At 43.0% G+C, this 12,611-nt stretch overlaps 1 protein-coding gene across 5 annotated transcripts in view; it reads left to right on the top strand.

Annotated features, from left to right (window-relative positions):
- Positions 1–607: 607 nt before the first annotated feature.
- Cep250 (centrosomal protein 250) overlaps positions 608–12,611 on the top strand; it is a 49,156-nt gene continuing 37,152 nt past the window's right edge. For 3 of the 5 annotated variants that reach the window (XM_077799467.1, XM_077799471.1, XM_077799470.1), the window contains exons 1-5: positions 609–946; positions 9,524–9,830; positions 10,971–11,027; positions 11,955–12,037; positions 12,238–12,403. In XM_077799467.1, the coding sequence (XP_077655593.1) occupies positions 9,645–9,830; positions 10,971–11,027; positions 11,955–12,037; positions 12,238–12,403 (492 nt within the window). In that variant the 5' untranslated portion in view covers positions 609–946; positions 9,524–9,644. Of the gene's footprint in view, positions 947–1,338; positions 1,435–9,523; positions 9,831–10,970; positions 11,028–11,954; positions 12,038–12,237; positions 12,404–12,611 lie in introns of all 5 variants that reach the window. The other 2 variants (XM_077799469.1, XM_077799468.1) reach the window with 2 other exon arrangements.

Consider the following 12,611-nt stretch of genomic DNA (forward strand, 5'->3'; position numbering starts at 1 on the left):
AAAATGAGACCAATTCTATGTAGCTCTTTGGTCACATTTAGGCCATTCAGGCAAAGGTAACACTGTGCAAAGGTATGTAGAGGGCTGAGTGTTCCAAATAACACTAAGTCATTCTGCTGCAACTGTTGTATTGCCTAGGGCTGCCCGGACCGTCGGGGTTCGAAAACGAGAAGGAAGACCAGGGTTGCAGGTTTTACAGCTCCTTTCTCACGCAGTTGGTATTCTACGCGGTTTGTAAGTAGAGCGATGCGCAGGCGCGTCTCGAACCAAGTGAATTTTTTTATTACGCATGCGCGTTATGTAACGCCGAAGCCAACAGGGGGATAATTGAGGCAAGATTTTTCTGTTCTTGAAATGTCCTTTGCTGTAATCCAAAAGCTCTGGCTGTCTCCATTTCTGGCAAGAGATCCTATGTCTCCATATAACCCCCACTTTCCTTCTGGATGTCTCGAGTAAGCCTGACGCCAGTACCCAACATGGTGGAGATCCGCCCCCGGCGCTGTCGGCCTATAGGCGCGCTACACTGTGGGGCGGGCCCTCCCAAAGGGCGGGAGTTTGGGGGCGGGGTTTGAGCGCGAGCCCCGAGGGCTCCCGCCCCCGGCCCGGCCTCTCGGCGGCTGCGGCCGCTCCTTTGCTGAGCAGCGCTCCAGGAATCTGCCCGAGCTGATCGCGGTGAGGTGGGGCTCAGAAGCAGGCGGGAGGTGCCCGGGTTAACGGTCCGAGGCCCAGGGACCGGCCCGCCTGGGGCGCCCGCGGGAATCCCGTTTGGACAGCGGCCTCCGGTTTCCCAGGAGGACCCGAGGCCCAGAGACGGACTGGAACTTGTCCTAGGGCCCCTGGCCTGCCCGTCTCAGCTTCCTGCTGCCGGCACCACTCTGGGTTCCAGTACGCGCAGAAAGAACTTCCAACCTTGGTATCCAACCGCCGGCAACCCCGGGCTGTGCGGGTACGCACTGCGCTCTCCCGCCCTTCTCCCTGCGTCCCCGGGCTTTGCACGTGATCCATCCGAAAGCCCAGTCCCACCCACTGCCCTGGCGCGCGACCCTGGAACTCTGTTCTTCGGGACCCAACTCAATAGCAGTTCTTTGAAGCCTTTCCCAGCCGTCTTCGCCAGGCGCAGCTAACCTCGCTTTGTGGCTTTTTGTGCATTTTCACAAATCGCTTTTTCTGCCTTTTCACACTTTGAGCTCGGTCTTTGGACGTTATGCTTTGCCTTTTTGGTCTCTGTATTCAAGGATCTTGCACATGATGATGATAAGAGCTAATATTTACCGAGTAGTCGCAAAGTGTCAGATTTTCCTAAATGCATTACATGTAAAGTCTATTTAATCTTCACAGAGACCTAGAGGTGTGTTTTGTATCTTCACATTTTGCATATGAAGAAACTGAGGCACTCACGGATGGAGTAATATTCCTGAGTCTCACAACTAATAAGTGAGTAGAGCTGGAAACTGTCCCCAGGGCATGTGATAACTTTACTCCATTGCCTTTGGGTTTAGTAAATGACTATTGAATTGATTTTCATATTAGCCCCTTGAGTTACGAAGGCCAGGATTATGATTCCCATTTTACTGACATGTCTTTAAAAGAAGAATTGATGTTCTCAAATTGATAGAGTGAGTTCATGACAAAAGGATAAAACTGGGGTTGACCCGGTATAACTATATTCTGTCCATCATATTCTACCTTTTATTGCTCTTTTTCCCTCAGAAAGCTGCAGGCGTAGATGTCATTATTTCACACCCTTTAAGAAATGACCCTTAGAATTGTGGCTTCCTAGTCTATAAGTTAGGAGGCAGGTAATGTAATGGAGAGTGCATACAATTTGAAATCAGATTGGTGTTTAGTCTCTGCTTTGCCACTGACCAGTTATGTCCTTTTTTTTTTTTTTTTTGAGCCTTAGTTCTCTCTCTCTCTCTCTCTCTCTCTCTCTCTCTCTCTCTCTCTCTCTCTCTCTGTCTCTCTGTCTCTCTCTCTCACCAGGGATTTAATCCAGGGGTGCTTTACCACTGAGCTACATCCCCAGCCCTTTTAATTTTTTATTTTGGGACAGGGTCTTGCTAAGTTGCTGAAGCTGACTTTGAACTTGCAGTCCTGCCTCAACCTCCCAAGTCCCTAAGATCACATGAGCCATCACTCCTGCCCACTGAACCTTAGTTTTCTTGATTATAAAATGAGGACCATAATTTCATCTCTAAATTGTGTTGTACCAGGGGTTGGACCCAAGGGCATGTAACCACTCATCCACATCCCCAGCCCTTTTTATTTTTTATTTTGAGATAATCTCACTAGGTTGCTTACAGACTCACTAAATTGCTGAGGCTGGCTTTGAACTTGTCTCAGCCTCCCGAGCTGCTGGAATGATAAGTGTGCATCACCTTGCATGGCTATGAGAGGTTTTTTTTTTTTTTTAATTAATGAAGATTGCAAGTTATTATTGTGAAAGTAAAGTGCTGTACAAACTGTATAAGCTTTGAGTTTTGCTTTTAGAGTGGCAATATAACTGTCAGCATTTTGTAAGATTATGAAGAATAATGTAGATCATGTTACCTAATGTTGTTGTATCAGTTAGTTGAATATGTAATAGGCACCTGTTACATACCAGGCATTATTTTAGGGGCTGAGAGTACAAGTATCCAATAAAATAATGTTTTGTATTGGTAGAATTTACATTCTGGTAGGTTATTCTATAATAATAGTTAGACAAGAACAAATAAGTAAATAGTAAGGTGAGTAGAAATACCAGCATGTGTGGAGGAGTGATGGTATTTTATATGGTTAGGGAACCACTTACTGAGCAGTGACATTTGAATAGATACCTAGGTGAAGGCGGTAAGGATGCAAATCATGAAGATAACTAGGGAAGAGGCCATGAAATGGGTTGGGTTTGGTGTGTTCCAAGCATGCACAGCAGGGAGACCAATGTGGTTGGAGGGTTGGGAACAAAGGGGAAAGGAATAGAAAGTAGAATTAAAACAAATGGGTCTGGGGTCAAATAATTATGACCCTGAAGACCATTGTGAGGATTTTGGTAGAGAGTTCTGAGTGGCTTCATCTGTTATATTTTAAAAGGATTATGACTACTCTGTTGAGAAATAATAAAATTTAGGAGTCATCGCTACCATCTAGAAATCTTTTGTAGTAATCCAGATGTATTAGTTATCAGTTGCTGTGCAATAAACTACCACAAAAGTAAGCAGTTTAAAATAACAGTCATTTATTGTCTCTCATATTTCTTGTGGATCAAAAATCCTCATGTGGATTAGCTGGCTGTTTCTGGCTTAGGATCTCTAGGCTGCAGTCAGACTGACAACTTGAGCTGCAGTGATTTGAAGGCTTCAGCAGGGGCTGGAAGATGTGCTTCCAAGATGGCTTACTCACAGCACTTTTGGCAGAAGGCCCAGTTCCTTACCTCTGGGCCTCTTCACAGGTGCCTTTGTATCCTCAGTTCAGAATAGTTGGCTTCCCCCAGAGAGACTGATCAGAGACAGAGAGAAAGACAGTAAGCAAACAAGGAGCCATAGTACCATGTATGACCTTGTCTCAGAAATCATTTCTACTTCAGTCCAGCCCACACTCAAGGGGAGAGAATTAAGCGTTACCTCTTGAGGGAGAAGTATCAAAGAGTTTGTAGGCATGTCTCAAAGTCATCACACCAGGTTAAAGAGTGGCTTGGCTCAGGATGGTGGCAGTGGGGGTCTGGTATGAACAGCAGAATTTGCTGATGTGGAGGTTATAGGGCATGGCCGGGTGGAATAAATCTGACTGTAAGGCTTTTGACTTGAGCAGCTAGAAGTATGGCAGTGCCATTTACTAAAGTAGGGAAGATTGGAGCAGCAGCAGTTTACTTTTGGAGTAAATTGAGATAGATGCCTACTCGACATCTACTTGGAGAAGTTAAATAGATGTTTGATTATGGTATAGCAGGACAGAGTTCCAGAGGAAGGTGTGGGCTAGAGAGTAACCCTGAGGGTTATGGGTGTGTAGGTGCTATTTGAAGCTGTGAAACAGGGTGCAATTTTCCTAGGAAATGAATGTAGGAGAAGAGGCCTGATGCCTGAGCCCTGGGCCCCCAATATTCAGATATCATGGAGATAAAGAAGGGCCAGCAACAAAGATTGAGTGGGAGAGACCATAAGTGAGAAGAGAACACAGAAACATCCCACATGTGTGACTTATATAAGGAATTTCATGCTAACTCCCTGCACCTCCACAAGAAGCAGAAATGGAGCCAGATGCAGTAGTGCACACCTGTAATTCCAGCGACTCAGGAAGCTGAGGTAGGAGGATTGTGAGTTTAAAGCCAGCTTCAGCAGCTTAGTGCAGTGCTAAGCAACTCAGACCCTGTCTCTAAATAAAGATACAAAAAAATGGCTGGGGATGTGGCTCAGTGGTTAAGCATTCCTGGGTTCTGTCCCTGGTACCAAAAAAAAAAAAAAAAAAAAGAAAAGAGAAAGAAGCAGCAGCAGCAGCAGAAATGGTGTCTGTACACAAAATGTCTCTATAGTGTTTTTACTCAGGAAATAAAATGTGTCCTTAAGTGCTTTTTCTTTTTTGCCATAAATGCCAAATTATATTTAATAATGCCAGTCTAGTTCTTAGTCCTTGTAGTATTTATACCTCTACTCCAAGTTTAGGTGGAGTTGTTCCTCTTTTAAACTTTATTTAAAGACTCCTTTTAAAATACGTTGGATGAGAGCAGACTAAATACATTATTCATATCACTATTCTGCTACCTTCTACCTTAAGTCCACAGGCGGCTCTTGGTCTTGAGTTTGCTGCCCTTCTCAATCTGATTTTTTTTTTAATATATTTTTTTAGTTGTTGATAGACCTTTATTTTATTTATTTATATGTGGTGCTGAGAATCGAACCCAGTGCCTCACACATGCCAGGCAAGTGTGTTACCGCTGAGCCCCAGCCCCAGCCCTCAATCTGATTCTTGACAAAAGCAGGAAGTAGGTCCTGCTATTTCTGTACAACAGTGGCAGACTTGAATTCCTGTTGGAATTCCTGAGTATTTATGGGATAAACTAATGCATAAAGAAAGTGAATCTGTTCCCTTTTCCTGCAGTAATTATAAATCCTATTCAGTGGCTTACAGTTTACAGGCTACCTAGATGTTCATTATCTCATTTGAATGCAATCTAATCTGTTACCATTTGCCAGCTACTGACCTTTTCCTTTTCTGGAAACCTACCTTTCCTTTGGAGCTCTGCTAGTGTATCTAAAGTGTTAATAAAAGGGTGCTGAGCTATCTCCAGGAAGCTCAGAACTAAGTCTCAATTTTAGAAAGTTCCCTGATGTGATTTTTCTGTCTCTTCCTTTTTATTCTGATTTTAGTGAATTTCAGATTTACAATTTTTTGTTTTTTTGTTTGGTACCAGGGATTGAATCCAGAGGTATCTTACCACTGAGCCACATCCCCAACCCTTTTTATTTTTTATTTTGAGACAGGGTCTTACTTAGTTGCTTAGCGCTTCACTAAGTTGCTGAGGCTGGCCTTGAACATGTGATCCTTCTACTTCATACTCTCAAATCATTGTGATTGCAGGTGTGTGCCACCAAACCTGGCCTTTTTTTGTTTGTTTAATCATAACACTTCAAGACCTTTTTTAAAATGAACTTTATTTATTTATTTTTTGGGGGGGATTCCAGGGATTGAACTTAGGGGCCCTCAATCACTGAGCCACATCCCAACCCCATTTTATATATATTTTTTTAGAGACAGGGTCTCACTGAGTTTCTTAGCGCCTCAGTGTTGCTGAGGCTGGCTTTGAACTCGCCATCTCCTGTCTCAGCCTCTGGGATTACAAGCATGCGCCACCACGTCCATGCTTAAAATTAGAGCAATTTTAGATTTATGGAAAAATTGCATAGTACACAGGGTTTCTATTTACCCAGTTTCTGCTGTTAGTGATATCTACATTATTATGGTATATTTGCTATACTTTTCAATCATTTTTTGAGATAAGTGGACATATAAACAAAATATGAGTAAAATAAACTTATTTCATCTTTATAAACCTGTTTCCTTATCTGTAAAAAGAGAGGGTTATACTAAACTTTTAAATAGCACTACAATTTTTTAATTATCTGCAATTTTATGTTTTTAAAATTATTTTATTTCTTTGTTGAAATATTACTGATATTATCTTCCCAAGTAATATTTGCATGTTACTGGCAACCTTATCCTAAAAGAGGATTAAATGAGAATTATTGGAACTGTGACAAGGCTGTATATAGAGACATTAGGTTGAACTACAGGAAAGTGCCATTTCTGTAGGTTAAAAAATAAGGAGCGAATATCAGCAGTTTCCTATGGTTCAATCTGGTAATTTGGGATAGAGATTCAAAGGAGGGCAAGGGAGCCTTTGGTCCACTGAAGCTGCATGTGGAAAAGCCTGGCTCAACCCTCGAAGTATTAGGAGAGAAAGGGCACTTCAGTTCCTTTGAAGCAACTCAGATCTGCTCTTAATGTTGGTAGAGTGTTGGCAGAAATCCTGGGGTAAGGGAGCAGTTTTCTGGAAGGTCTGCCTCCACCCAGCAGAGAGGGATTGCGCTCCATCAAACTCTGAAGAGCCAGCACTTCCTGGTGCAATGGTTAGTTGGTTTTGCAGCCCTGGTGGAAAGGAAGGGCAGAAAAGGAAGATGTTTGTAATTTGGGGAAGGCTGAATTACTTCGGCCTGGGTTATTGGTATCACCAGACCTTCACTGGTGCCACACTACTGTCACTACTTTATTTATTTCTACTTTTTTGTCTTTTTTTTTTTTTTTTTTGAACTAGGGATTAAACCCAGGGCTTTACAAATGCAAGGCAGGTGCTTTGATATCCCAGCCCTCATTGTTTTATTCTTTACTGCCCAGGAAAGGTTCCGAAGACTCAGGTGACTTCAGTTGTTCAGGATAAATTAGTAAACTGAGTTTTTCTCTATAACTCTAAGAAAAACTATAGCACGAGTACAATGATAAATGAGAACTGAAATCTGTTGTCAGTGTGAGGGAGAAAATAGTCATGGGACAGAGGAACTTTGGTGAACCAGAGAGTATCCAAAGGGGACAGGCACTATTCAACTACAACTTGGGTCATTTCATTGTGGGAATATGGCTCAAAGGTCATTGTACTCTAATTTTCCAAGAGTCAGAAATAAGGGTTTTTGTTTTTCTAATATTTTTAGTAATAGACACAATACTTTTAATTAATTTATTTTTTATGTGGTACTACGAATCAAACCCAGTGCCTTATACATGCAAGGGAAGTGCTCCACCACTGAGCTACAACCCTAGCCCAGTAATAACAGTTTTTAGTGTGTATTCCCCTAATTATAAATGTTGAAACCTAACTTGAATTTTTAAAAATCATTGTATGTAGCTGGGTAGGGCGGTGACACCTGATATCCCAGCTACTTGGGTGGCTGAGGCAGGAGGATCACAAGTTCAAGACCAGCCTTAACAATTTAGCAAGACCTTGTCTCAAAAAAACAAAATAAAAAGGGTAAAGTGATAGCCTAGCTATCACTAGAGACCCTAGTTTTAATCCTTAGTGCCACCACCAAAAAAATTAAAAAAAAAAAACAGTGATTGAAAAGAGCCAGCAAACCCCACTGATCTGCAATATCTGGCCTATGGTTTAGATCTGTCGGAGATCTGTGATATATTCTTACATATTTCTTTCATTCTTTTTTTTTTTTTTTTTGTGATGCGTGAGGATTGAACCCAGGGCCTTATGCATGCGAGACGAGCACTCTACCAACTGAGCTATATCCCTAGCCCCTCACATATTTCTTTATTATTACAGACAACTAAAATGATTTAGACAACTTCTGCCTTTGAGGGACTCACAGATTAGAAGGTGGACAAATAATGAAGATAAAATGTAATTAATCTGGACATTAGAATATATATTCTAGAATATATATGTATTTGAGAGAGTGAGTGAGTGTGTATGTTGTGTATAGCTATGAAAGTGGTAACTTCCTTCTGGGACCATATGATAGGAGGTGGCATTTGAGCCAGAATGTAAAAGATTTGCAGTTTGGTGCATGAAAGCATTTGAGGCTCCTAAAACTTCTAGTGTATGTAAATGCTAGATTTTCATTTGCTAGAAATACAGATACTCCTTAACCCTGCTGATGGGAGTCTTAGGGTTAATAACATGAAGGAACTCCCTGATCTCTCCTACACAGGTTGTAGAATAATTGTCAGTTTTAGAGACTTAACAAATTCAGAGGTCATAGAGCTGGATGCCCTCATTTTTGGACAAGGGGACTGAAAGGGAAGTGGCACGCCTGAGGTCATAGCCCCCCATAATTTTTCTTTGCTACAATGCCTCCCCCTTTCTTGGGTATATCCAAAGGTCACTGTTAGGCTGGCTGCCTCTGCTGCAGGTGGCCCATTGCCCTATTTTAGCCCAGGTAGGTGAGAATGGTTTACTATCCTGGTGCAACTGTTTTTTTTTTTTGGTTATTTGTTTGTTTTCTCTCTCTCTCTTCATTATTGGGGTTTGAACCCATGGTGCTTTACCACCAAGCTGCTTTCCCAGCACATCCCCTGCATTTTTTTGAGATAGGGTCTTACTAAATTGCCTAGGCTGGACTTGAACTTGTCATCCTCCTGCCTCAGCCTCCTGATTTGCTGGGATAATAGGCATGCACCATCTCACCCAGCCCACCCTTCTCTTTCTCTTTGGATCCCTTACCTGAAACATCAGCAACCCCTTTTCTTTGTCAGGGAGTCAGCTGTGTGACCTGGTACAAGTTGCTTGATCTTTCTAAGCCTCCGTTTCTTCATCCATGTATAAAGAGCTAGAATAGCACATGTGGTGAAGGGAGGTAGGAAGGTCTTGGAAGATTTCAAGATTCTTACATAGACACAATGATATAATGCATGTAAAGCACTAAAGCAACTGACCTGAATGATGATGATTCACATAATTCACAGCCCCCCAAGCTAGGTGAAATGCCTTCTTTTTTTTTTTTCCTCCATGCTAACCTGCACTCTTGTTGCATATGCTTCATTTTGTTGTAATTATTTGTGTCTGTTTCCCTTGCCAAACTAACAGCACATTCAGTAATTCCTTCAACAAATGTGTTCATGGCTATGGTAGATATGAGGGATGCAGTAGTAAACCAGGAGCCCTTGGCTTCGTCAGAGTTCCAAAGGCATGCCAGGAAACGGTATTTCTGTGCGCTTGTCTCATGATCCATTAAATTTTGGGAATGATCCTCATCAGAACCCCATCTTAGAGATTAGGGTCTATCTTAAATTTTTCTTTTTTTAATGGAGTCTTGCTATGTTGGCCGAACTGGCCTTGAACTCCTGGGCTCAAACAATCCTCCCAACTCACCCTCCCAAGTAGCTGGGATTATAAGTGCTTACCATTTTTCCTGGATCTATCTTATTATGTTAGAGGTTCTGAGGAGTCCTGTAGTAGAGGAACCTGTTTACTTTGTCCAACCAAGTTTTGCCGTATACAAGTTTGTTGAATAAATTTGGGTCATCTGGACTGTTTTTTCAATTTCAGTTGTGCTTTGGTCTCAGCTCAAGAAGAAGTAGAAGTGGTACAGAAATGGTTAGAGAACCCTGCAGGGAGCAAACAGCCTCTGGATGCATAGGGACCTGTGGACTTGCTGTCTGATGCCCCCATGGAGACAGGAAGCACCAGGTTGAACGACATGAAGCCCCAGTCTCTGCAGCTGGTGCTGGAGGAGCAAGTGCTGGCTCTTCAGCAGCAGATGGCGGAGAACCAGGTAGTCTCCTGGCGGAAATTGAAGAGCTTCCAGGAGGCACAGCAAAGGCAAGCTGCCCTTGTGAGGAAGCTGCAGGCCAAGGTGAGCAGGGTAGCAGCTGGAAGAGGCAGAGCCAGGTGGGGGGGATGGCTCACACCTAGCTTGGTGACCTGAGGATCTGCATTGTTCAGCTTTCAAATATAGTTTCTTTGATCCTCACTACTACTTGACAAGGTCTGGATTGTGTCCTTTTAAAAATGAATTTCACACAGTGGCACATGCCTGTAATCCCAGCAGCTTGGGAGGCTGAGGCAGGAGGATTGCAAGTTCAAAGCCAGTTCAGCAACAGCAAGGTACTAAGAAACTCAGTGAAACCCTGTCTCTAAATAAAATATAAAATAGGACTGGGGATGTGGCTCAGTGGTTAAGCACTCCTGGGTTCAATCCCTGGTACAATAAATATTTAAAATAAATGACTTTCTAAGGAAGCTGGGCATGGTGGTTCATACCTGTAATCCCAGCTAGTTGGGAGGATGAGTTAGGAGTATCACAAGTTTGAGGCCAGCCTAGGCAACTTAACAAGGTCATATCTCAAAATGAAAAATAAAAAGAGCTGGAGGTGTAACTCAGTGGTAGATCACCCCTGGGTTCAATCCCCAGTACCAGGAGACAAAAAAGGTGGCATTTACAAGGGTTAAATTAGTTGCCCAGGGGCTGGGGTTGTTCCTCAGTGGTAGAGCACTTGCCTAGCATGTGTGAGGCCCTGGGTTCGATCCTCAGCTCCACATAAAGATAAATAAATAAAATAAAGGTATTGTGTTTCTCTATAACTAAAAAAAAAATTTTTTTTAATTAGTTGCCCAGGAGCTGGGGATATATAGCTCAGTTGGTAGAGTGCTTGCCTCGCATATACAAGGCCCTGAGTTCTATCCCCAGCAACACACACACACATACACACACACACACACACACACACACACACACACATACACACACACAAAATTAGTTGTCCAGGCTTGTTCTTGTCTAGAGCTGAGATCTGACCCATCTGATTTATGGTTTTGTTTTTCTGATGTAAGAGGCTTATTGAAAATATTCTTTTTATATCCAAATAGACAAATAGAAACCACCATCACCACCCAGTTCTATTCACTGCAGGTTGCCCAAATTATGAGAGAACTTTGGTTTGGGCTTTTTGTACCAGCTGTGTCCATTGCTTAGAGTGTGCTGTCTTTGCCTTAGGTTTTGCAGTACCGGAGCTGGTGCCAAGAACTGGAGAAGCGACTGGAAGACACTGGAGTAAGTGAGGCTGAGTTCCATGTTCCCCTGAGCCCTCAGTAAATGTACTTGTTAGGCTTTATTTTCTGAGGGTGGCCAGGATATGATAAGGGGTGTATGCTAGAAGTCTCTCTTCAGCCTCTGAAAGTTCTGTCAACAGAAATCTTCCTTGCACCTTGCTATGGCTGGTCTATGAGAGTCCATCCCTTGGTTTTCTAAGGACCAATGCAATATCAGGGGACTTAGCCCTATGTGCAAGTGGAACTAGAGGGAGGAAATGCATCCTTCATCCAGCAGGTGTCATTGTTTCTCTGTGGTAGGAGAGGTGTTCCTCTAAGACCTACAACGCATGTCTACTGTCTACGCTAGAGGGATCTATTTGTATCTTGGCTGGGCAGAATTGGCTTTGAAAGACCCATTTGTCTTAGTTCCAGCTCCCTCAGGCACCTGATCACATTCTCCTCAGAAAAGTTCTGTTGCAGGAAGGAAAGAACCAAAACATATTGAGTACCTCCTTTGCAGGTAGGGCAAAGATTGTGGTATAATTATGTCACTTAGTCGACAAAAGAACTTTCTGAGAAGAGTGATATTACTTTCATTTTGTAGCTGAAGACACTGTAGCACCAAGAAGTTAAGTGACTTTACAAGGTCCAAAAATTATTATAGTAAAAATCAAGGCCATTAATGAACAATAATCTTATGCTTCTTAGGCTCAAGGTTCTTTTTAAAACCAAATGCCATCCTTCAGAAGAGGTTATTGGTTCATTTTTGGAAAGAGGGATGCAGTGGATTTGCTTCCAGGACATAGTGATTGAGAAAAGAAAGGAAATTGCTATCGAGGGAGAAAGAATTAAAAAAAAGTGTGCTGCTATGGAAAGAGGCCTCAGGGAATTGGCTTGAGTGATGTTCTCTTTGGAAGTGAATAAGGCTTGTTTCTGTCTGGCAAAGGGGCCGATTCCTCCGCCTTGGGAAAGTGTGGAAGAGCCAAACCTGGAACAGCTGCTAATCCGATTGGATGAGGAGCAACAGAGGTGATGGACCCCATATTTTCTGACCTGAGTGTTTGGCCAGTGGGTGGAGAAGTCTGATGAAAAAACTGTCCTGAGGGCTAATATGGATTAGAACCATCCTGGCAATGGAAAATTCCAGTCATTGTCATCTCACTCTCAAGAGGTCTAAGGGGTGGCGCAGGCCTTTATTTTGCATTTGCTGTTTCCCCTCCCCAGTGCAGGTGTGAGAGTCTAGCAGAAGTGAATACTCAGCTTCGACTGCACGTGGAAAAAGCTGACGTGGTGAATAAAGCCCTTCGGGAAGACATGGAAAAATTGACAGTGGACTGGAGTCGGGCCCGGGATGAGCTAATAAGGAAGGAGAGCCAGTGGCGGATGGAGCAGGAGGTAGGAAGGACAGAGAGCAGAACTGAGAGAAGAGGGCTGTGCATTCTGAGTGCTGCCCTGGTCAGTGCTGGAAAGGATTAACTTCAGAAAATGGATGGAAACTGCACTGTTGTCATTAAAGCCCCTGACTATCCTTACCCATGCAGACGGCTTTGCCCATGCTAGCCAGGCCTGTGCTAGCAGCTCTGCTCTGTTAGGCTTTCTTAGT

The sequence above is a fragment of the Urocitellus parryii genome, chromosome 6, assembly GCF_045843805.1.
Source record: "Urocitellus parryii isolate mUroPar1 chromosome 6, mUroPar1.hap1, whole genome shotgun sequence".
Lineage (NCBI taxonomy): Eukaryota > Metazoa > Chordata > Mammalia > Rodentia > Sciuridae > Urocitellus > Urocitellus parryii.